This window comes from Coregonus lavaretus (genome assembly GCF_964263955.1).
Source record: "Coregonus lavaretus genome assembly, chromosome: 23".
NCBI lineage: Eukaryota > Metazoa > Chordata > Actinopteri > Salmoniformes > Salmonidae > Coregonus > Coregonus lavaretus.
This window is the reverse complement of record NC_140010.1, coordinates 34,917,542-34,943,855: the sequence shown is the minus strand read 5'-3', so window position 1 is coordinate 34,943,855 and position 26,314 is coordinate 34,917,542. Positions and strand designations below refer to the sequence as shown.

The following is a 26,314-nucleotide window of genomic DNA, read 5'->3' as shown; positions in this document are numbered from 1 at the left end:
GCTGATTCCTCACCGTTCTCATGATCATTGCAACTCCACGAGGTGAGATCTTGCATGGAGCCCCAGGTCGAGGGAGATTGACAGTCATTTTGTGTTTCTTCCATTTGCGAATAAATCGCACCAATTGTTGTCACCTTCTCACCAAGCTGCTTGGCGATGGTCTTGTAGCCCATTCCAGCCTTGTGTAGGTCTACAATCTTGTCCCTGACATCATTGGAGAGCTCTTTGGTCTTGGCCATGGTGGAGAGTTTGGAATCTGATTGATTGATTGCTTCTGTGGACAGGTGTGTTTTATACAGGTAACAAGATGAGATTAGGAGCACTCCCTTTAAGAGTGTGCTCCTAATCTCAGCTTGTTACCTGTATAAAAGACACCTGGGAGCCAGAATTCTTTCTGATTGAGAGAGGGTCAAATACTTATTTCCCTCATTATAATGCAAATCAATTTATAACATTTTTGACATGCGTTTTTCTGGATTTTGTTGTTGTTATTCTGTCTCTTACTGTTCAAATAAACCTACCATTAAAATTATAGACTGATCATTTCTTTGTCAGTGGGCAAACGTACAACATCAGCAGGGGATCAAATACTTTTTTCCCCTCACTGTAATATATATATATATCCTTTAAAAAAATGTATTTTCCTTTATTAGTTTCCAACCCCACCACCCCTCCCCTAATTGGAGTAAACTAGTGAACAACAACGCTTAGGCCTCTACTTCCAGCTTATACATACTGTGGCAGATCAGGGTGTTGGGTCAAGACGTTTACACAGATCAGACACGGACAGAGTATGATTAGCTCGGTTTCAAGGTATTTAATAATAAAATAATCAAAAGAAAAGGATAGGTCTCCCCCATGAGACCCTCTCCAGGATACAGTCTCCAACTACACAGAAGTTATCTTACTTCCCCCAGTCCTCTCTCATGTGCTGCCCTTCTGGCAGCTTTATGGGCCTTGCACAGCTGGTGAGCAATCCACCCTTAATTACTCACCAGCTCCCAATCAGCCCCACTTAGTCCTGTCCAGGGAGCCCGTCGAGACCTGGCACGTCCAGCAGATGGAGCCACCTCCTCGTGATGTATACTCCATCTGTTACCAGGCCTCGACGAGTCTCCCCCTGGTGGCTGACCTGCTGTACGCCACAATACTATATACATTTTATGGACACAGTCAATTTTACAATAATTATATTTTGTTTGTTTTTACTCCTGAACTTCCTCTACCCGCAACCTCTCCGATCATTTTCATTATGTCCATCCGGTGTGCCTCTACATGCCATATCCCCCAAACTGTGCTCTTTTTCACAAAAGCTCTCAACCTATAACCTACTTACTTATTATGGACACAGTATGTTTTACATTAGTTATTTTGTTGTTATTAGTTGTTATTAGTCCCAACCTTCAGCTCCATTCAACACCTCCCATCTATTTCTTAACACCATCCATTTTGGATTTCTACTTGCCATATCTTTCTCAACTGTACTGTGATGTTTCACAAAAGTTCTGAACCCTTCTATTCATTGTTTCTACAGATTGTAAATTGAAAATAAACATTTTTGCTAAAAGTATTATTATATTATATTATTGATCGATTGACTATGACTTTTCAGATCACCCATTAGTGCTATCTGCAGGGTTAGCTCCAGGTATATATTGCAATCCTTCAGCCATTCCTGGACCTGTGACCAAAAACAAGCTACAAATGGACAGTACCAAAACAAAATGATCTAATGATTCTGTCTCTTCGCAGCAAAATCTGCAGAGCTGGGAAGATTGTATCCCCCATATAAATAACATTATATTGGTTGCAAGAATTTTATATAATAATTTAAATTGAAAAATCTTAAGTTTTTTTTATCCGGCGTCGTTTTGCGTATCAGTTCATAAACCATTTGCCATGGAATCGGTACGTCAAAAATCTCTTCCCAACTATTTTGAATTCTATATGGGACAGCTGTCAATCCTTTGGTCCTTAAATGAAACTGGTATACTTTTTTATTTATCACAATTTTCTTTAACCAATTATGGTCTTTAATGCAGGGCCGACAGACAAGTTCCTTTTTCCCCTTTCCACTTTCCTCTTCCATTTTTGCGGTAATGCTGCAATTATGTGGTTGTAATTTTGGGTAGAGCAGACATTTCCATATGTTTTTGTTCGCTGCATGTGCGACATAACTCCACCAGTTCTACCTATGATATCATTTACAAAGATTATATATATATATATATATATATATATATATATATATATATATATTTTTTTTATATAATGTTTTTTTTATCAATTAGTATATTTGAGTTTAACCACAATATTTGTTGCATTATTTGTTCTGTAGTTTCTGGAGGATTAAATTGAAATTGCAACCAACTTTTTATGGCTTATTTTAGAAATAGTGATATTTGGGAGATTATTTCCATTTCAAATAACTGAAAGTGAGAGGTTGTAATCTGAAAAAAGGGGAAAAGGCCATTCTTGAACATGTGAGACAATCATACTAATTTACTAGAGAACCAGCTCGGATTTAAGTATAACTTAATGACGGACCCTAATCTCATACATTTTTATTCAGGTGGCATAAATCTGCCACATAAACGGACGAGCGTATTAGGAGAAAATAAAGTTGTCATGTGATAGCCTCTTCCTCAGCAGCTAAGAAATCTAAAGGAGTGGCTATAGTGGCACGGCACAATCTTAAAATCACGGTTATTGATCAAATAAAACTCTACGCCGTGAAGGACTGAAATCCTGCAGCGCCCGCAAGGTTCCCCTGCTCAAGAAAGCACATATACAGGCCCGTCTGAAGTTTGCCAATGAACATCTAAATGATTCAGAGGAGAACTGGGTGAAAGTGTTGTGGTCAGATGAGACCAAAATCGAGCTCTTTGGCATCAACTCAACTCGTCGTGTTTGGAGGAGGAGGAATGCTGCCTATGACCCCAAGAACACCATCCCCACCGTCAAACATGGAGGTGGAAACATTATGCTTTGGGGGTGTTTTTCTGCTAAGGGGACAGGACAACTTCACCGCATCAAAGGGACGATGGACGGGGCCACGTACCGTCAAATCTTGGGTGAGAACCTCCTTCCCTCAGCCAGGGCATTGAAAATGGGTCGTGGATGGGTATTGCAGCATGACAATGACCCAAAACACACAGCCAAGGCAACAAAGGAGTGGCTCAAGAAGAAGCACATTAAGGTCCTGGAGTGGCCTAGCCAGTCTCCAGACCTTAATCCCATAGAAAATCTGTGGAGGGACCTGAAGGTTCGAGTTGCCAAACGTCAGGCTCAAAACCTTAATGACTTGGAGAAGATCTGCAAAGAGGAGTGGGACAAAATCCCTCCTGAGATGTGTGCAAACCTGGTGGCCAACTACAAGAAACGTCTGACCTCTGATTGCCAACAAGGGTTTTGCCACCAAGTGCTAAGTCATGTTTTGCAGAGGGGTCAAATACTTATTTCCCCTCATTAAAATGCAAATCAATTTATAACATTTTTGACATGCGTTTTTCTGTTGTTATTCTGTCTCTCACTGTTCAAATAAACCTACCATTCAAATTATAGACTGAACATGTCTTTGTCAGTGGGCAAACGTACAAAATCAGCAGGGGATCAAATTATTTTTTCCCCTCACTGTATCTAATAGGTGTATATGCCGATACAAGAGCAATTTTCCTAACTGTTTCGAAAGGGAATTCTATGACTTGTTGAACAACAACTTTTTAGGATTTGACAGATCACCGTTTCATAAAAGGAGGCGATTTTAAATCATGATTTAGACAGGACTAGTGTAAATGAAAGTGGTGAGCAGAGAGAGGCTGGCAACCCATGCTCTGCGTGCTTGGGCTAATGACACAGGTGTTATTGATGTTTGGCACACTGTTAATCCTTAAGTTAGAGATTTCTTGTCTTTCTTCTAGACATAAGTCTTTCTCTAGGATTTATTTCATTTTTGCAACGATTTTTTTTTCCTTCAAATATATCAAATTCTTCTCTGTTACCCATTGCTCTCTCTGATCACGGGGCTGTCGTGTGCTCAGTATCTATGGGTGATTCTCCTTTTCGCGCTGCCAGATGGCACTTTAACAATACATTAGTAAGAAATTAGGGTTTTAGTTTGCAGTTTGAAGAGAAACGTTTGGGCACCTTACTGTTGGACATGATGCAGTTTTCCATTAATGAAGGCTCTTTCTCTAGGAACATTAATATTACAGTTCTCTCTCTTCTATTGAAAAAAGGACCCAACTGCGGCAATTTTAGACCTTGGTCGTTGCGCAACTCCGATGTTAAGATCTATGCTAAGGTGCTCTCTCGGCGCATCCAAGCCCATACAGTGCCTTGCAAAAGTATTCATCCCCCTTGGCGTTTTTTTCATATTTTGTTGCATTACAACCTGTAATTTAAATGGATTTTTATTTGAATTTCATGTAATAGACATACACAAAATAGTCGAAATTGGTGAAGTGAAATGAAAAAAATAACTTGTTTCAAAAACGTCAGAAAAATAAATAACAGAAAAGTGGTGCGTGCATGTATTCACCCTCTTTGCTATGAAGCCCCTAAATAAGATCTGGTGCAACCAATTACCTTCAGAAGTCACATAATTAGGTAAATAAAGTCCACTTGTGTGCAATCTAAGTGTCACATGATCTGTCACATGATCTCAGTATATATACACACACCTGTTCTGAAAGGCCCCAGAGTCTGCAACACCACTAAGCAAGGGGCACCACCAAGCAAGGGGCACCACCAAGCAAGGGGCACCATGAAGACCAAGGAGCTCTCCAAACAGGTTAGGGACAAAGTTGTGGAGAAGTACAGATCAGGGTTGGGTTATAAAAAAATATCAGAAACTTTGAACATCCCACGGAGCACCATTAAATCCATTATTAAAAAATGGAAAGAATATGGCACCACAACAAACCTGCCAAGAGAGGGCCGCCCACCAAAACTCACGGACCAGGCAAGGAGGGCATTAAATCAGAGAGGCAACAAAGAGATCAAAGATAACCCTGACGGAGCTGCAAAGCTCCACAGCGGAGATTGGAGGATCTGTCCATAGGACCATTTTAAGCCGTACACTCCACAGAGCTGGGCTTTACAGAAGAGTGGCCAGAAAAAAGCCATTGCTTAAAGAAAAAATAAGCAAACACGTTTGGTGTTCACCAAAAGTCATGTGGGAGACTCCGCAAACATATGGAAGAAGGTACTCTAGTCAGATGAGACTAAAATTGAGCTTTTTGGCCATCAAGGAAAATGCTATGTCTAGTGCAAACCCAACACTTCTCATCACCCCGAGAACACCATCCCCACAGTGAAGCATGGTGGTGGCAGCATCATGCTGTGGGGATGTTTTCCGTCGGCAGGGACTGGGAAACTGGGCAGAATTGAAGGAATGATGGATGCCGCTAAATACAGGGAAATTCTTGAGGGAAACCTGTTTTAGTCTTCCAGAGATTTGAGACTGGGATGGAGGTTCACCTTCCAGCAGGACAATGACCCTAAGCATACTGCTAAAGCAACACTTGAGTGGTTTAAGGGAAACATTTAAATGTCTTGGAATGGCCTGGTCAAAGCCTAGACCTCAATCCAATTGAGAATCTGTGGTATGACTTACAGATTGCTGTACACCAGCGGAACCAATCCAACTTGAAGGAGCTGGAACAGTCTTGCCTTGAACAATGGGCAAACATGCCAGTGGCTAAATGTGCCAAGCTTATAGAGACATACCCCAAGACTTGCAGCTGTAATTGCTGCAATTTTGTGTCTCATTTCTTGTTTGTTCCACAATAAAAAATATTCTGCATCTTCAAAGTGGTAGGCATGTTGTGTAAATCAAATGAGACAAACCCCCCAAAAATCATTTTTAATTTCAGGTTGTAAGGCAACAAAATAGGAAATATACATTTTAAATCTCCTGCTGCAGTACTTTCACTGGATGCATTGAATGGCCATATCTATGGTATTTTCTTGAGGCTATGGGCGTTGGTAATGGGTTCATTTTAATGAAAGGTGCTCTATGTCAATCCAACAGCAATGGTTTTGACAGGTAAGAATTGCTCTCCTCTATTTCCTGTTTCTAGAGGAAGTTGCCAGGGATGCCCACTGTTGCCACTGCTTTTCTCCCGCTCTCTTGAACCTTCAGCCCAGACTGTACGTCAGTCTACCCTTGTCTCGCCGATAACAATCCACATCATATCTCTCTATATGCCGATGACGTATTGCTGTTTGTTGAGGATGCATCTAAGTCTATTCCTCAACTGTTATCGATATTTGATCATTTTGGTAGCTTATCGGGTTTTAAGATCAAATGGCTGAAATCTGCGCTATTGCCACTCAATGATGCTGCAAAGTCCGCCAGCCTTCCTGCTTTTATGCCAGTAGTTCAGCATTTCAAATATCTTGGTATTGAAATCTCCCCCTCCTTAAATGTTATTGCTAAGAGTAACTACACTACAACTTCGAACTCGAATTGCTATTATTAAAATGAATGTGCTTCCCTGTGTAAAATCTTTCAGCTCAATGTTGCCGCTTGCTCCCCCTGTGGGATACTGGAGTAAACTACATTCAGCTATCTCCAAGTTCATTTGGAAGGGCAAACACCCGCATGTGAAGTTCTCAACAATACAAAGGGGTACACTAGATGGAAGTTTCTCTCTTTCAAATGTTTAACTATATTACTGGTCTTTTAGTTTATGCCCTCTAGTCACCTGGTTTGATTCCTCCTCTACTGTGTCATGGCGTGCTTTGGAGGGAAGTTTGGTGCACCCTTGGAGACTCCAAGATCTCCTATTTTTGAATATTTATATAAAACAATGCAAGCTACGCTTTGGTCCCACTATAACAAAGCAGGTTACCTGGCGCACCGCAGAAAAATGATGTAATATCTCATGTAAATGGAATGTGGGTTCCCCTATTTTCACCCAACTCAGGTCTTTTACTTGGTCGTCAACAAATACATTTTCCTCAATGGAAGAGTAGGAGAATTCATGTACTAGGTGATATCTACAGGGATGATTGCCTTCGTTCATTCCAAGATCTTAAAGATAGATTTAAAACTACCTGCCTCATCATCTTTCTTTTATTTACACCTTAGGCCTGCCCTTGGGGCTCATGGTGTTCCTTGGCAGTCAGCTTTGACGCAACATCCTATGCATAAGACTGAGTTTAACGAGCAAAACAAAAGGGTCTAATTTCCAAATGTATCATTTACTGTCAACTTCGTATAAACCTCTTCCTCTCGATACTCTATGGAAAAGAGACCTTCCAGGTTTGGATCAATATTTTAAATTGGGACCGCGTGTGATCTAATATTCAACAATCGTCTCAGAATCCTGATCAACAGCTCCATTATAATTTTGTACGGAGGACTTATCTAACTCCTCGTAAGCTGTTTCAAGTGAACATTTTTGAATGATGCTTCCTGTACATAGTGCCATCATAATGAACCTGGCTTGGGAATGCCCTCTGGTATCTATACAGAACAAAAATATAAACGCAACACGTAAAGTGATGGTCCCATGTTTCATGAGTTGAAATAAAAGATCCCAGACATTTTCCATACGTACGAAAACCTTATTTCTCAAATTGTGCACATATTTGTTTATATCCCTGTTATTGAGCATTTCTCATTTGCCAAGATAATTCATCCACCTGACAGGTGTGGCATATCAAAAAGTTTATTAAACAGCATGATCATTACACAGGTGCACTTTGTGCTGGGGACAATAAAAGGTCACTAAAATGTGCAGATGTCTCAAGTTTTGAGGGAGCGTGCAATTGGCAAGCGGACAGCAGGAATGTCCACCAGAGCTGTTGGCAGAGAATTTAATGTGCATTTCTCTACCATAAGCCGCCTCCAACTTCGTTTTAGAAAATTTGGCAATATGTCCAACCGGCCTCACAATTGCAGACCACGTGCAACCACGCCAGCCCAGGACCTCCACATCCGAATTCTAAACCTGCAGGAACGTCTGAGACCAGCCATCCGGACAGCTGATGAAACTGAGGAGTATTTGTGTCTGTAATGAAGCCCTTTTGTGGGGAAAAACTATTTCTGATTGGCTGGGCCTGGCTCCCCAGTGGGTGGACCTGGCTCCCAAGTGGGTGGGCCTACAGTGCATTCAGAAAGTATTCAGACCCCTTCATATTTTCAACATTTTGTTAGGTTACAGCCTTATTCTAAAATTAAATAAAAATTGTTCCTCAATTTACACACAATACCCCATAATGACAAAGCGAAAACAGGTTTAGAAATGTTTGCAAATTTATTAAAAATAAAAACAAATACCTTATTTACATAAGTATTCAGACCCTTTGCTATGAGACTAGAAATTGAGCTCAGGTGCATCCTGTTTCCATTGATCATCCTTGATATTTCTACAACTTGATTGGAGTCCACCTGTGGTAAATTCATTTGATTGGACATGATTTGGAAAGGCACACACCTGTCTAGATAAGGTCCCACAGTTGACAGTGCAGCATGTCAGAGCAAAAAGCAAGCCATGAGGTCAAAGGAATTGTCTGCAGAGCTCCGAGACAGGATTGTGTCAAGGCACAGATCTGGGGAAGGGTACCAAAAAATGCCTGCAGCATTGAAGGTCCCCAATAACACAGTGGCCTCCATCATTCTTAAATGGAAGAAGTTTGGAACCAACACTCTTCCGAGAGCTGGCTGTCCGGCCAAACTGAGCAATCAGGGGAGAAGGGCCTTGGTCAGGGAGGTGACCAAAAACTTGATGGTCACTCCACTCTGTGGAGATGGGAGAACCTTCCAGAAGGACAACAATTTCTGCAACACTCCACCAATCAGGCCTTTATGGTAGAGTGGCCAGATGGAAGCCACTCCTCAGTAAAAGGCACATGACAGCCCACTTGGAGTTTGCCAAAAGGCACCTAAAAGACTCTCAGACCATGAGAAACAAAATTTTCTGGTCTGATGAAACCAAGTTTGAACTCTTTGGCATGAATGCCAAACGTCACGTCTGGAGGAAACCAGGCACCGCTCATCACCTGGCTAATACCATCGCTACTGTGAAGCATGGTGGTGGAAGCATCATAATGTGGGGATGTTTTTTAGCAGCAGGGACTGGGAGACTAGTCAGGATCGAGGGAAAGATGAACGGAGCAAAAGTACAGAGAGATACTTGATGAAAACCTGCTCCAGAGCAGGACAGACTGGGGAGAAGGTTAACCTTCCAACAGAACAACGCGATCCTAAGCACACAACCAAGACAACGCAGGAGTGGCTTCAGGACAAGTCTCTGAATGTCCTTGAGTGGCCCAGCCAGAGCCTGGACTTGAACCTGATCGAACATCTCTGGAGAGACCTGAAAATAGCTGTGCAGCGACGCTCCCCATCCAACCTGACAAAGCTTGCGTGGATCTGCAGAGAAAAATGTGAGAAACTCCCCAAATACAGGTGTGCCAAGCTTGTAGCGTCATACCCAAGAAGCTATAATCGGCTATAATTTGGCTATAATCGCTGCCAAAGGTGCTTCAACACAGTACTGAGTAAAGGGTCTGAATACTTATGTAAATGTGATATCATTTCTTTATTTTTAATGAATTTGCAAAAATGTCTAAATCTGTTTTTGCTTCGTCATTATGGGGTATTGTGTGTAGATTGATGAGGGAAAAAAACAATTTAAATCAATTTTAGAATTATGCTGTAACGTAACAAAATGTGGAAAAAGTGAAGGGGTCTGAATACTTTCCGAATACACTGTATGCACTCCCAGGCACACCCATGCCATGTGAAATCCGTAGATTAGGGCCTAATGAATTCATTTCAATTGACTGATTTCCTTATATGAAATGTAACTCAGTAAAATCGTTGAAATCGTTGCGTTTATATTTCTGTATCTCCTTTTGTTTTGCTTTTAAATTATTTCTCTGTATTTCATTTCTCTCTATTTCAGAAGCACATTCTTCTTGCTGGCCTAAAAGGCAGCATTTTTTTAAATTGCAGATCGATTGAAGCCTCCACACCTACTGTCAATGGATCCTCACTTTTTTGGGATGTAATTTATATGGAGCATTCTACCGCTCGCATTCATGGAGCTGAAGAAGACACCAAAGGCTTCTTGCTGCTGAAACACTTCGTGATGTGTTGCTTTGATTTATTTTAATTTTTTATTTTGAACCATTTATGTTTGTTTATTTAATTTGATCCCATGGTCCTTGTGTGGGGTGTGATTGGGATGGGGGGGGGGGGGGGGTGTAACATCCTTTTGTAGGTATGTATTCATGTTTGCTGACAATTATTATTACTAAATAAACATTTGATCACAAAAAAAAGATTGGTTCAGATTTGTTCCGTTCCGGACTGGACCCAATCTCAACCAAACATGGACGTCTATGTTTGGGTCAAATCAAGGCCGGTCCAGATAGTACAAAAAAAAGAAAAAAAAGAAACGTCTGTTGACGTTGAAATCGAGGCCAGGGCGGACTGACCAAATTTCAACTACTTTTCAACGTTCATGGACATCCGGTGCTCAGTGAGTGAGGATGCTGGTTACAGTAAATGGAAAGAGAGGGGGCTCATGTGTATGTGTGAGTGTGCGTGAGAGATTGTCCAGACTATTTTCACACTTGCTTTGACCACCATATGAGAGAAAGAAAAGTAATGAGCTGAACATAACAGTATGACATTGTAGTCCAATCAATTGCAGTAAATCCGTTAGTAATTGTTCAGAAATTCTGTTACCAATTTTAATCACTTAATATATTAAACCAAATAGATATACAATACCAGTCAAAAGGTTGGACACACCTACTCATTCAAGGGTTTTTCTTTATTTTTACTATTTTCTACATTGTAGAATAATAGTGAAGACATCACAACTAGAAACAAAACAAAAAAACAGTTAGTATCTGGTGTGACCACCATTTGCCTCATGCACCGCGATATCTCCTTCGCATAGAGTTGATCAGACTGTTGATTGTGGCCTGTGGACTGTTGTCCCACACCTCTTCAATGGCTGTGTGAAGTTGCTGGATATTGGCCGGAACTGGAACACGCTGTCGTACACGTCGATCCAGAGCATCCCAAACATGCTCAATAGGTGACATGTCTGGTGAGTATGCAGGCCATGGAAGAACTGGGACATTTTCAGCTTCCAGGAATTGTGTACAGATCCTTGCGACATGGGGCCATGCATCATCATGCTGAAACATGAGGTGATGGCAGCAGACGAACGGCACGACAATGGGCCTCAGGATCTCATCCACGGTATCTCTGTGCATTCAAATTGCCGAAGATAAAATGCAATTGTATTTTCTTTGTCAGTAGTTTATGCCTGCCCATAACATAATCCCATTCTGTTCACAACGTTGACATCAGCAAATCGCTCGCCCACACAATGCCATACAACCGGTCTGCCATCTGCCCGGTCCAGTTGAAACCGGTATTCATCCATGAAGAGCACACTTCTCCACCGTGCCAGTGGCCATCGAAGGAGAGCATTTGCCCACTGAAGTTGGTTACGACGCCGAACTGCAGTCAGGTTAATACCCTGGTGAGGACGACATGCACGCAGATGAGCTTCCCTGAGACGGTACGACAGTTTCTGCAGAAATTATTCGGTTGTGAAAACCCACAGTTTCGTGAGCTGTCCGGGTGGATGGTCTCAGACGATCCCGCAGGTGAAGAAGCCGGATGTGGAGGTCCTGGGCTGGCGTGGTTACACGTGGTCTGCGGTTGTGAGGCCGGTTGGACGTACTGCAAAATTCTCTAAAACGACGGAGGTGGATTATGGTAGAGAAATTAACCAAATGATCTGGCAACAGCTCTGGTGGACATTCCCGCAGTCAGCATGCCAATTGCATCTCCCTCAAAACTTGACACATCTGTGGCATTGTGTTGTGTGACAAATCTGCACATTTTAGAGTGGCCTTTTATTGTCCCCAGCACAACATGCACCTGTGTAATGACCACACTGTTTAATCAGCTCCTTGCCACACCTGTCAGGTGGATGGATTATCTTGGCAAAGGAGAAATGCTCACTAACAGGGATGTAAACAAATTTGTGTAAAAACATTTAGAGAAATAAGCTTTTTGTGCATACATTACATTTCTGGGATTTTTCTTTACATGTTGCGTTTATATTTTTGTTCAGTGTAAATATAAGTGTTGATATTAGTTGGTCTTTTCTCCAACATTACTGTGTTTTAATGTATTTCTAATACCTTTTAAGACATTTTCTGGTAGATGTTTTCAAAGACACCTTTTCCATCTACTTGCCCAGAAATCAAAGCCTTACCTTATTACTAATATTTAAGATAAAAAATAGTTTAAAATCTATATATGCCTTAATTTCACAAAAATATACTAATAGCTTTCATTTGACACCAGATTTGACATATTCCTAATGATCTTCACGTTGAAGCTCATGGGTTGGGTCCTTTTACATGGAAAGGCCCAGTAATGTCTTACATTGCAGAATTTTTTATAAAACCAACAAATGTTGTCAAATAATCTCAGTACTTACTCTGTCAAAGGTGTCCCTTTCGATTTCTCCCCATTTCCTGCCGTCAAAGGAAGTAATGCGCATTCTTTCTTCTGTCAACAGCTCTTTGGGAACATAGCTGTTGAGGACCCGCTGGAGACGGTAGGTACGAGACACTGAGATGTCATTGACACACATAAATCCTGAAAAACATGCCATAACAAATAAACACCAGATCAATGCAAACTGAAATAGGACTGGAAAAAAAAGCTTTACCAGTCTGTGAATTAGACAGAACTACAACAATGTGTTTGCATCATATCTGCTAGACCGTCTTACGGATGGCCTGTGTCTGGAGCAGGGCCAGGGTCTTGCCCCCTGGGGCGGCACAGACGTCCAGCACAGTGTGTCCTTCCTGGACATCCAGGGCTAGGGCAGGCAAAACGGACGCCGCATCCATGAGGTAGTACCCAAGCATACCATACAAGTCGGGTCTAGGACGAGAATGGGAATTTAAAATCATACAACTTGGCATCAAATAATATCACAATATACAGTGAGGGAAAAAAGTGTTTGATCCCCTGCTGATTTTGTATGTTTGCCCACTGACAAAGAAATGATCAGTCTATAATTTTAATGGTAGGTTTATTTGAACAGTGAGAGACAATAACAAAATAATCCAGAAAAACGCATGTCAAAAATGTTATAAATTAATTTGCATTTTAAATGAGGGAAATAAGTATTTGACCCCCTCTCAATCAGAAAGATTTCTGGCTCCCAGGTGTCTTTTATACAGGTAACGAGCTGAGATTAGGAGCACACTCTTAAAGGGAGTGCTCCTAATCTCAGTTTGTTACCTGTATAAAAGACCCCTGTCCACAGAAGCAATCAATCAATCAGATTCCAAACTCTCCACCATGGCCAAGACCAAAGAGCTCTCCAAGGATGTCAGGGACAAGATTGTAGACCTACACAAGGCTGGAATGGGCTACAAGACCATCGCCAAGCAGCTTGGTGAGAAGGTGACAACAATTGGTGCGATTATTCGCAAATGGAAGAAACACAAAATATCTGTCAATCTCCCTCAGCCTGGGGCTCCATGCAAGATCTCACCTCGTGGAGTTGCAATGATCATGAGAACGGTGAGGAATCAGCCCAGAACTACACAGGAGGATCTTGTCAATGATCTCAAGGCAGCTGGGACCATAGTCACCAAGAAAACAATTGGTAACACACTACGCCGTGAAGGACTGAAATCCTGCAGCGCCCGCAAGGTCCCCCTGCTCAAGAAAGCACATATACAGGCCCGTCTGAAGTTTGCCAATGAACATCTGAATGATTCAGAGAAGAACTGGGTGAATGTGTTGTGGTCAGATGAGACCAAAATCGAGCTCTTTGGCATCAACTCAACTCGTCGTGTTTGGAGGAGGAGGAATGCGGCCTATGACCCCAAGAACACCATCCCCACCGTCAAACATGGAGGTGGAAACATTATGCTTTGGGGGTGTTTTTCTGCTAAGGGGACAGGACAACTTCACTGCATCAAAGGGACGATGGACGGGGGCATGTACCGTCAAATCTTGGGTGAGAACCTCCTTCCCTCAGCCAGGGCATTGAAAATGGGTCGTGGATGGGTATTCCAGCATGACAATGACCCAAAACACACAGCCAAGGCAACAAAGGAGTGGCTCAAGAAGAAGCACATTAAGGTCCTGGAGTGGCCTAGCCAGTCTCCAGACCTTAATCCCATAGAAAATCTGTGGAGGGAGCTGAAGGTTCGAGTTGCCAAACGTCAGCCTCAAAACCTTAATGATTTGGAGAAGATCTGCAAAGAGGAGTGGGACAAAATCCCTCCTGAGATGTGTGCAAACCTGGTGGCCAACTACAAGAAACCTCTGACCTCTGTGATTGCCAACAAGGGTTTTGCCACCAAGTACTAAGTAATGTTTTGCAGAGGGGTCAAATACTTATTTCCCTCATTAAAATGCAAATAAATGTATAACATTTTTGACATGCGTTTTTCTGGATTTTTTTGTTGTTATTCTGTCTCTCACTGTTCAAATAAACAATCCATTAAAATTATAGACTGATCATGTCTGTCAGTGGGCAAATGTACAAAATCAGCAGGGGATCAAATACTTTTTTCCCCTCACTGTAGGAGACAAGTAGCTTCAGTAAATTGTGATGATGAAACAGACTGAAGCCCAGATTTCAGCATTTTCCTCTCTCGTGTCTGTAAAAGAAGCGTTGCAAATCTCACCTAGAAGGCTTGAATCTGGAGATGTCTCCCCCGGGGAAAACAAAGCACTTGATATTGGTGCTGAGGTGAGGAGGAGCCACATCTTGACTGACACCAACAGACTCGATGGTTGAAGAGTTATCGTGGGGAGGAAATCCAGGCGCCTGCAGTCTCTCCAGAGCTCCTCCACCAACTGGTTGGCTGACAAAGTCTCTACATCCCTGGGACTGCAGGTCTGCGATGACCCCTTCTGGGGTGGCGAAGTTGTTTACCAGGGCCCCGTACTTCTGCTCACAAAGCATGCTGACGCGGACAGAGGGCCACTGCTCTCTCAGCTGTAGGCTGTAGGTGGCATCAAAGTTCTGTAAGGCCAGGTTTGTGGCAGGGTACTTGGGCTGAGAGCCAGCCTGTTGAAAGAGGATTTGGAAGAATTTAGAAAAATGTCGCTCGTTTTGTGCCCTGGTCTACCAACCGGTGCACAGGGTTGGGTAAAGCTGAATTTAGGCCAGGGGTATTCAACCCTTACCCTACGAGGTCCAGAGCCTGCTGGTTTTCTCTTCTACCTGATACTTAATTGCACCCACCTGCAAGCTTCAATTACGTTTTGCTAAGAAGGATTGGTGGGGAGTAAATCCAGACCTGTTTATATTTCTTAAACTGCATCCTTATTTTATTTGTTAATGGTGGTTGGCAACCAAAAAGGTCAAATGCATCCTTCCTTCATCCATTCCTTGAAGTAATCATTGATTAGACAGGTGATCACTAGGGCTCCTCCACCACATGGCTTTCACCTGTCCACTCATTCCTAATTAGTGACAAGCCTACGAGGGAGGAAGCAAGGAGGGCCCAGCACTTCAGCACATTATTAGCTGGAAGCGTCACAGAGAAACGCAGATAAAAACCAAAGCTGCTATAACGACATTGGAAACCATCTCTGATAAAAACATACTTTGGTAAGGTCACCATCGTTCCTTCTAATGTTAGTCTTTTCTCTCTGTTTTATGAAAGGAAATGTAAAATCCTGTGTTGACATCGCTAATTAACATTTCCCCTCTGACACATCTTTCAGTGCCATAAGCTCACTGCATGCTTGGGCGACGGCACGTTGTAGTAGTAGGCAAAAAGAAACCTGGATCAAAATAAGATAGAGACCATGCTTATCGGTATGTGCTTCTTTGCAAGGTGTTTGCTGTAAGATGGACAGACGAGGGGAGACAGGAGAAAGACAGTGCCGCTACAAGGCCGTCTGAGGAGAGGAGGGCAAGGAGATCATTTTCCTTGGCTAGACCACAGCCAACGACAGGGAATCCACACGAGCGGTGGTACACTATGCCGATCGGTCACGTATTCAAGGTGATCTCTTCGATACCAGAGAAAATGGGATGGGTCTTCTCCTGTAAGTTGTAGGTTGCCATCTAGCAGATAGCTAGCCATCTCTCTATCTGGATATTTCTAGCTAGCTACCCGTCCTGCTATCTACAGATTGGTTTTATCACATTATTTGGTGTACAAAGATTTTTGGTGTCCATTACTGGGCGTCACATGAAAGCTCCATACAAACAGACGCCATAGATTTTTCAACTAACCTGGTCTTACATTTTTTACATTTTAGTCATTTAGCAGACGCTCTTATCCAGAGCGACTTAGTTAGCGCATACATTATTTTATCGAACCCACAACCCTGGCGTTGCAAACGCCATGCTCTACCAACTGAGCTACATCCCCTGCCGGCCATTCCCTCCCCTACCCTGGACGACGCTGGGCCAATTGTGCGCCGCCCCATGGGTCTTGGTGATACTTTTCATCGAAAACTAGGAAAGTATCTTATAAATATCAGTTTTCAGTTGCAGGTGGTTCTACAAAACCCAGCGAAAACTCGGAAACATTAAAACCATGTTTTGTAGTGCGGGAGGTTCCTCCCCATCTTAGCTGCCGCACATCTAGCATTTCCCAGCATTTTTGCAGGAACTAGTCGTTTCTTAGCCCAACCGGCCGGCTATTATTCCTTTTACATTGTTTGTCATCTGCGTACAACTGGACTGTATGCAGCCAGCTATACACGTTTTCCCCGGCGACCGGCTCGTACATAAAACATCCTCCATTCAGGCTGCAAGTGTCGGTTATCTACTTAACGAGCTTTAATGGTGAGCCGCCTGTAAATGTAAAAAGAAAATATGCACACTATCTTTAATAAAACAACTTTCCACCACGCTAATGGCTAATGCTTCTTCCTGATGTTCAGCCAATCAGGTTGCCGCAGTTTGTTGTTTACCCCTGGCTGAACAGTGTGCAACATCCAGAAGTAGCATTAACCACTAATTTAACCACAATTCTTTAAGATTCTTTAATTATTTTTTATTTTTTGGGGCTCGCCATTAAAGCTAGTTAACGAGGAAATCAATGCCATTGCTGCCTGAATGGAGGATGTTTTATGTAGGAGCCATCGCCGGGGGGACATGAGTGTATAGCCGGCTGCATACAGTCCATTTAGACAGATGATGTTAAATGAATAATAGCGCCATCTGCCGGCCGGTTGGGCTAGTCGTTTCTATGCGACACGGCCATGTGTAGAAGTAGATGACAGCATCACACAGTGAGACCAAAACAAAGATCTATAGACATGCAAGAGGCCTATTTCACTCGATACAAAACATGGATGTAATCTTTCTGAATTTGTGTTTTTTGTAGAACCACCTGCAACTGATGAAGATGAGGTGGAACTGGAAAATGGACAGGGATTTGTCTGTTCTAAATGCACCACCATCAAGCATCTTAGGGAAGAGATCCTCTGGCTGTTCGCTCGGCTGCGAGAAAAGGAAAACCTGCTTTCTAAGTACACCGACCTTGCTGTTACTCAGGCAAACCAAATCTCCGTTTTAAATGCCTCCTATAGCAAAGCTGTCAATGAGTCAGGCGGTGTTGATCTGTCCCAATCCAACAGACAAGATGTTAAACTCAACTCTGCGGCCCAAGGGAGACTGGACACTCGCAAGGCATAGGAGATCAGGAAGGCAGTCTGGGCACCCATCTATCCGAGAAGATCCGATCCAGCTATCGAACAGCTTTGCCCTGCTTGAGACGGACCTACCAGCCCTGGGAGTCAGCACGGATCATGGGTGTATACCAATAGCCAACGGCCGCCCAGTGGCACCCACCCCCAAGGCCGCCACAGTTCAGCAGGTCGTTTCCCCATCGGATTCCATTATGACCACCATCATTGTGGGCAGCTAACGAAGGTCCACTGTCACCCAGGATCCCGTGTCCAACTCTCTCCTGCCCACGGTTCTGGCCAACTACTCCAATATTGACACCATCGTCACTCACGTAGGTTGTAACGACCTTAGTTTTCGGCGATCTGAGAGAGGACTACAAACATTTATTAAAGACCCTCACTAGCACAGGGAAGATAATAATTATCGCCTGGCCACCTCCCGTGCTACCAGAGGGGTTCGGAACGTTTCAGCGGACTCTTTGCCCTAAACGAGTACCTGAAGAAACTTTGCAACGACAGGAATGTCTCTTTTTGTGACAACTTTGATTTGATGTGGGAGCGACCAGCACTTTTTAAAAGAGACGGGATTCACCATAGCCGCAGGCGTTCCAGGATTATTTCCAGCAACATTGTAAACGGTTTTAGAGACTAACAGACAGGGTCTGGTAGTGCTCCAGTTCTCCCTGTCAGAATAAGCAAGAGGACTTGGAAACCATATCAACTCCTATAGAAATGGCACTATGGTTATTGTGAGTAACCTAATTTATGTTCCTTTAACTCCGCCTTCTAGTGAGTTTATAGAAACTGTCATCTCCTACCATTCTGACTGATTGGAGACGGTCAGAAAACGTGGTTGTAACGCTAATAATTTGGTTGTTATTCCATTGGTTACCTCTAGGCAGATGCCCCAGGGGCAGAGTGGCCCACACTCATTGAATATGACACTTTTAAAATGTTAGCGCAATCACTAGTAAAACCTCTCTCGTGAATGACCTCATTACTGAGCGCAAAGTTGATTGCATGTTTCTCACTGAAACGTGGCTGTCTTCAGACTGTAGTGCCGCCCTTATTGAAGCCTCCCCCTGGACTACAGCTTTTCATACTCTATCATAAAAGGGGAAATGGGTGGGACGCCAGCCTCTATTTTTATTAATGCTCTCAGGACATTTAATTTGGCAACTTTGGGTCTTTGAGCATCATGCTATACTGTTTAAATGTCAGCCACCAGTGCTGGCCAAAACCCTGTATAGGCCAACAAAGCACTGCCCCACTTTCTTTACTGATTTCCTGAACTATTGTCTATTGTCCTTGAGAACTATGATAAAATCATTGTGTTGAGTGATTTTAATATTCATGTTGACTCCAAGGCCATTGAATTTATGAATCTTTTGAGCTCTATGGACTTTATCCAACATGTTACTGGGCCCACCCATAACTGCGGCCATACTCTGGACCTGGTTATTACCAAGGAGCTTTCTATTGACATATCCTCTATTGTTGATGTTGCTTTATCTGATCACCACTGTGCATTTTTTACTACATTGTTGACCATAGCACAGGGTAACACTGAACGCATTAAGAAAAGCTATCTTACCTCTGAAGTTGCTACAGATTTTATTGAGTGTATTAACAACACTCGATAACCTAGTCGGCCTTCCTCTTGTGATGATTTAGTTGATAAGTTTAATAGCAAATTACAGGCAACCATTGATTCCATAGCTCCAGTAAAGTTGAAAAAGGCCACATCCAAACAGAGAGCACCTTGGATGAGTGAGGAAACAAATTAAAGAGAAATGGCAGAAAGGTAGAGCGGAAGTGGAGAAAGTCAAAGTTGCAGGTCCATTATGATATTCTGGGAGAGCAACTTGGTATATATAACAAGGCAATTAGAAATGCCAGACAGGCTAATTTAATCAGAATAATTTGAGCGTGCTCTTCTCGACCATAAATACTACCCTTGCAAACCCATGTGAACTTTCCTCCACATCTAAATGTGAAGAGTTTGCAGCATATTTCAGAGGTAAGATAAAACATTAGGCTGGGTATCAGTCAAGCAAGACCTGATGAGAAGTTTGATATGTGCCCTAGCCTACCACGCAAAGGCACTATGGATTTATTTTCCCTGGTTGACACAGACATGCTCAAAACTAAAGCCTTCTACCTGCCTTCTCGATCCTATCCCCACCACCTTCTTCAAAACAGTTTTTACTTGCATAGCTGAAGAAGTGCAAGCTATTGTTAATCACTCCCTGTTCACAGGCACTTTCCCCACTGCACTAAAAACTGCTATGGTGAAACCCCTTCTGAAGAAAAGTAATCTAGATTCTTCAGCTCTTAGCAATTTTTGGCCAATCTCCAACCTTCCATTTTTAAGCACAATTCTGGAGAAATGTGTTTTCAAACAATTAAATAATAGTATTTTTGAAAACTTCCAATCTGGTTTTCGGGCCCACCACAGACAGCCATAGTTAAAGTGGTAAATGATCTTAGAGCCAAAGCAGATACCAAACAGCTCTCTGTCCTTGTACACTTGGATTTAAGTGCTGCATTAGACACTCTTGACCATGATGTCCTTCTGGGCAGACTGGAGAGGTGGGTTGGCCTAAATTGGTTTAGGACCTATTTAACCGGTCAGAAGTTTGTCACCCTCTGTGAATATAACTCAGAGAAAATACATATCACATGTGGCGTTCGACAAGGTTTGATTTTGGGTCTGTTACTGTTCAAAAATATAAAACGCAACATGCAACAATTTCAAAGATTTTACTGTTACAGTTCATATAAGGACGTCATTCAACTGAAATAAATCAATTAGGCCCTAATCTATGGATTTCACATGACTGGGCAGGGAAGCAGCAATGGGTGGGCCTGGGAAGGTATAGGCCCACCCACTTGGGAGACAGGCCCAGCCAATCAGAATGAGTTTTTCCCCACAAAATACTCCTCAGCACCCCCCCCCCCCCCCCCTCCCCTCCTCAGACGATCCCGCAGGTGAAGAAGCTGGATGTGGAGGTCCTGGGCTGGCGTGGTTACACGTGGTCTGCGGTTGTGAGGCCGGTTGGATGTACTGCCAAATTCTCTAAAACAAAGTTGGAGGCGGCTTATGGTAGAGAAATGAACATTCAATTCTCTGGCAACAGCTCTGGTAGACATTCCTGCAGTCAGCATGCCAATTGCATTCTCCCTCAAAACTTGATACATCTGTGGAATTGTGTTGTGACAAAACTGCACATTTTAGAGTTGCCTTTTATTGTCCCCAGCACAAGGTGCACCTGTGTAATGATCATGCTGTTTAATCAGCTTCTTGATATACCACACCTGTCAGGTGGATGGATTATCTTGGCAAATGGGAAATGCTCACTAATAGGGATGTAAACAAATTTGTGCAAACCGTTTGAGAGAAATAAGCGTTTTGTGCATATGGAATATATCCAGGATCTTTTATTTCAGCTCATGAAAAATGGGGCCAGCACTTTACATGTTGCCTTTATACTTTTGTTCAGTATACTGTACCAGTCAAAAGTTTGGACACCTACTTATTCAAGGGTTTTTCTTTATTTTTTATATTTTCTACATTGTAGAATAATAGTGAAGACATCAAAACTATGAAATAACACATGGAATCATGTAGAAACCAAAAAAGTGTTAAGACATGAAGGTCAGTCAATCCGGAACATTTCAAGAAATTTGAATGTTTCTTCAAGTGCAGTCGCACACGAAACTGGCTCTCATGAGGACTGCCACAGGAAAGGAAGACCCAGAGTTACCTCTGCTGCAGAGGATAAGTTCATTAGAGTTACCTCAGAAATTGCAGCCCAAATAAATGCTTCAGAGAGTTCAAGTAACAGACACATCAACTGTTCAGAGGAGACTGTGTGAATCAGGCCTTCGTGGTCGAATTGCTGCAAAGAAACCACTACTAAAGGACACCAATAATAAGAAGAGACTTGCTTGGGCCAAGAAACACGAGCAATGGACATTAGACCGGAGGAAATCTGTCCTTTGGTCTGGAGTCCAAATTGGAGATTTTTGGTTCCAACCGCCGTGTCTTTGTGAGACGCAGAGTAGGTGAACAGATGATCTCTGCATGTGTGGTTCCCACCGTGAAGCCTGGAGGAGGTGTGATGGTGCTTTGCTGGTGACACTGTCTGTGATTTATTTAGAATTCAAGGCACACTCAACCAGCATGGCTACCACAGCATTCGGCAGCAATACACCATCCCATCTGGTTTGGGCTTAGTGGGACAATCATTTGTTTTTTAACAGGACAATGACCCAACACACCTCCAGGCTGCGTAAGGGCTATTTTATCAAGAAGGAGAGTGATGGAGTGCTGCATCAGATGACCTGGCCTCCACAATCACCCGACCTCACCCCAATTGAGATGGTTTGGGATGAGTTGGACAGCAGAGTGAAGGAAAATAATAATATAATAATAATAATAATAAGCCATTTAGCAGACGCTTTTATCCAAAGCGACTTATAGTCATGTGTGCATACATTTTTACATATGGGTGGTCCCGGGGATTGAACTCACTACCCTGGCGTTACAAGCGCCATGCTCTACCAATTGAGCTACAGAGGACCACTTCTGTAGCCAACAAGTGCTCAGCATGTGGGAACTCCTTCAAGACTGTTGGAAAAGCATTCCAGGTGAAGCTGGATGACAGAATGCCAAGAGTGTGCAAAGCTGTCATCAAGGCAAAGGATGGCTACTTTGAAGAATCTCAAATATAAAATATATTTTGAGTTGTTTAAAGTAATGTACTGTCGTTTCTCTTTGCTTATTTGAGCTGCACTTGCCATAATATGGACTTGGTCTTTTACAAAATAGGGCTATCTTCTGTATACCACCCCTACCTTGTCACATCACAACACAACTGATTGGCTCAAATGCATTAAGAAGGAAAGAAATTCCATAAATTAAGTTTTAACAAGGCACACCTGTTAAATGAAACGCATTCCAGGTGACTACCTCATGAAGCTGGTTGAGAGAATGCCAAGAGTGTGCAAACCTGTCATCAAGGCAAAGGGTGGCTACTCTGAAGAATCTCAAATATAACATTTTGATTTGTTTAACACTTTTTTGGTTAATACATGATTCCATATGTGTTATTTCATAGTTTTGATGTCTTCACTATTATTCTACAATGTAGAAAATATAAAAAAAAAAAAAAACTTGAATGAGTAGGTGTGTCCAAACCTTTGAATGGTACTGTATAGGTATCCGTTACCCCTTGGCAGCATTATCAGAAAGCACAGCATTGATTTTAACTGCTACACAGATGATACACAATTTTACATTTCTGTGTCACCAGAGGATTTTAGCTCCACGGATAAATTATTAGAGTGTATTAGTGATTTAAATACTTGGATGGCTCACAACTTCCTCAAGCTAAATCAAGACAAGACCGAGGTACTTATTGTTGGAACCAAAGCACAGAGAGAATCTGCCCGCACATTTTAATTCACAGGCAATAAAGATAAAACATCAAGTAAAAAACCTGTGTGTTATTTTAGATTCTGAATTCAATTTCAAACCACACATTAGGAATATTAACAAAATAGCTTTTTACCACCTGAGGAACATTGCCAAGGTGTGGCCGTTTCTCTCTCAGGCTGATACAGAGAAACTCACCCATGCTTTTATTACAAGCAGGCATGACTGCTCTCCTGTCTGTTCTACCCAAGAAAGCCATTGGTCAACTGCAAAACATACAGAATACTGCAGCACGGGTACTGACCAAGACCAGACGGACAGCACACATTACACCGGTTTTAAGGTCTCTGCACTAGCTGCCTGTGAGTTTTATAATGAATTTAAAGATTCATCTATTGTTTTTTTTTTTATTAATCCACGATTGTGCACCCCAATACATGTCAGACATGCTTTTAAGTTATGTACCCAGTAGGTCCCTCAGGTCCTCTGGCCCTTTAACTATTCCAAAGTCTGGATAGTCTCAATTTTCGAGCAGCAGAAGGGCAAACTGCACAAACATACGGTAGAGCAAGTTTAAATATAATTTAGTCAACATTCTGGCGTGTAAAAGGAACAGTTACACAATTTTGCACACAAATGTCTCGGTCTGTGTATATCAATTAATTGTGTATAACAGCCTGATTAATCAGACTAGACAGCCACTTGTACTAATTAGCCATTTAAGTGTGCTCTGAACACCTGTTTGTAAGCATAACTGAGGAGGAAGTGTAGTTTGTCAACTGGAGGCACACGCAGCTTATGGATCTGTGCAAAACTGCAACAATTTCTTTACTTTAAAGATGATTAATTGGTGATATGAAAGATAAGGGGCCTACCAGCATATGTTTTGCTAGCGATTATTAACGTTTCTACACGTTAAAACAAAGCCTCGGAATTGTACTTCACACGCAGCCAGCCGTGGCGTGGTCGAAGCTAAACGCTGATAAGGGTTTGAGCGCTAGTTAACCGCCAACTTTAATCAACGACTGGTTGTGGATTTTTCCAATTATTGTTAGCCAACTACGTCGTACATACCCATTTAGCTTTCACGCGATTCCGTCGGGGTGTCAGGCACCGTAAATCTTTAATTTTCCTAAGCAATATTCTCGTGTCCATGAACGCCGCCATGTTGGTGTACGACACCCTTTCCAGTCCGTCTTTCCATCTGACAGAAATAGGGTCCCCCTAAGGGACACACTTCACGCCACTTCGATACAAAGTGTTTTTCGTAGCAGATTTGGAAAGTATTTTCGTACACCCTAACCCTTTTCCTAACCTCAACTGTAGTCTCCTAACCTGCTATGAAAGTAACTTCGGTTTCATACCAATCCTATGGAGATGGTTGGAGGACCGCCATCTAGAGAGAATAGAAGCATTCTTCCGGTGAACTTTATAGCTACGTTATTTCCTGCGTGTGGCCTAACACGTCCTCCAGATTCAAATCTTGTTAGCTAGGTCCTATTCCTTCAACCAGTGTTGTCTAAAATTATGGTTATCCAAAACAAAATAATGTATGGGGGGTCTGATGAGGTATTGTACAGTATCAATCTAAATATTTCAATGTTTTCTCTGCTAATCCGAGCAATGTATCAAATTTGAAGTTAACGTTACGCAACTCGAAAGTCATTAGCAAACTAGTGAGCCAGCTAACGTTTGCTGTCTAGTTTGCTAAAGGCATTGGTAGCCAGGCTCGCGTCCTTGGCAGCTAGCTACCAAGAGGCATGGCGAGGCAGCCTTTAGTGATTATGCCCCCAGCCTCTGGAATAGCCTGCCAGAGAACCTGAATGGGGCCAAAACTGTGAACATATTTAAAGGAGATCTTAAAACACATTTTTTGCTTTGTTTTTCCTTAGGGTGATTTTTAGTAATTATGTTTTTTATCCTCTTATGTTTGTGCAGTAAATATTTGTTTTATTTTCATTGTTTTTATTAGTTTTTTTTCCTATGAAGGACATTGTGTTGCATTCATTTAGCAGACACATTTATCCAGAGCGACTTACAGGAGCAATTAGGGTTAAGTGCCTTGCTTAAGGGCACATCAACAGATTTTTCACCTAGTCGGCTCGGGAATTAGAACCAGCAACCTTTCGGTTACTGGCACAACGCTCTTACCCACCAAGCTACCTGCCGCATTCGATGTCTAAAATGTGTTGTATAAATAAAGCTTGATTTGATGAACTGGAAACTAACATTTCTAAGATACTTTATTCGTTCTTGATTCAGTAAAAAGTATTGCCAAGAACAGGTTAGTTCAAATCTATGCTGGCGGTTTGTATGGGGCTTTCCTGTAATGCCCAGTAATGGACACCAAAAATATTTGGTTATATCACATTGTACGCTAGATAATCTGTAGCTAACGTCCTGCATGTGCGCAAGCAAGCGAAGCTGAAGAGGCTTGCTGGAGCTTTCAGCAATTAGCATTCGCCTACTCATAGGTGCAGTCATTTGTGAGATGAATAAATGCTCCTGCTGCAGCAGCCCTACGTTTTGAGAAGTTTAAAAATATCTAGGTACCTCAACATTCAAATCTTGTTAGCTAGGTCCTTTTCCTTCAACCAGATTGCCTCTTATCTGCTCGTCGTCCCCTTATGCCATAGTTTGTACATCTCAATTGTCAGTCGAAACCACATTTGTTTAAGCAAGTCAGCAATATCAGCTATGTTTTTTTTTAAAGGCAGTAAATGAGGCTGAATAAACTGTTTCGCTGCCAAACAAGGCTCGACAGGTGTAGCAGTAGTAAGGTGTTGGGACTCTGCTGTTGGGACAGCTTTATGTAGGCCCTTACAGTTTGTGGGCACCGTTTGTCACCATTATAGTCCAATTAATGTATTGTTTAGTGTTGTGGTGTGTAGTGGCTTTGCTGGCATGCATAACACATTTTTGCGGGGAGTTTGCCCCACCAAGATTGACATGCTAAAATCGCCACTGCACCTAGGTATGAAACATGAAATGAAAACTAGCTTTAGATGTAGATTATTTGAAAAAATCAAGTTGCTTAACTCATCTGATCATCATTTTCAAAAAAGGTTAGCTAATTGCTATTGAACCCATAACCTGTCACGAATTCAGCCGAGGCTGCTGCTCCTCCTTGCTCGGGCAGGATGTTTGCAAATTTATAAAAAATAAGACTGAAATATCATATTTACATTTACAGA

General features: G+C 42.3%; 1 protein-coding gene across 1 annotated transcript in view; it reads right to left on the bottom strand.

The window, feature by feature from the left end:
- The window catches only part of nsun4 (NOP2/Sun RNA methyltransferase 4), a 30,713-nt gene extending 6,193 nt beyond the window's left edge, over positions 1-24,520 (bottom strand). Inside the window, exons 1-4 of the mRNA XM_084188321.1 lie at positions 24,195-24,520; positions 14,710-15,095; positions 12,789-12,943; positions 12,492-12,652 (exon numbers count right to left, since the gene is read on the bottom strand). Of these exons, the coding sequence (XP_084044447.1) occupies positions 12,492-12,652; positions 12,789-12,943; positions 14,710-15,095; positions 24,195-24,287 (795 nt within the window). The 5' untranslated portion in view covers positions 24,288-24,520. The remainder of the gene's footprint in view (positions 1-12,491; positions 12,653-12,788; positions 12,944-14,709; positions 15,096-24,194) is intronic.
- Between the last annotated feature and the right edge of the window lie 1,794 nt (positions 24,521-26,314).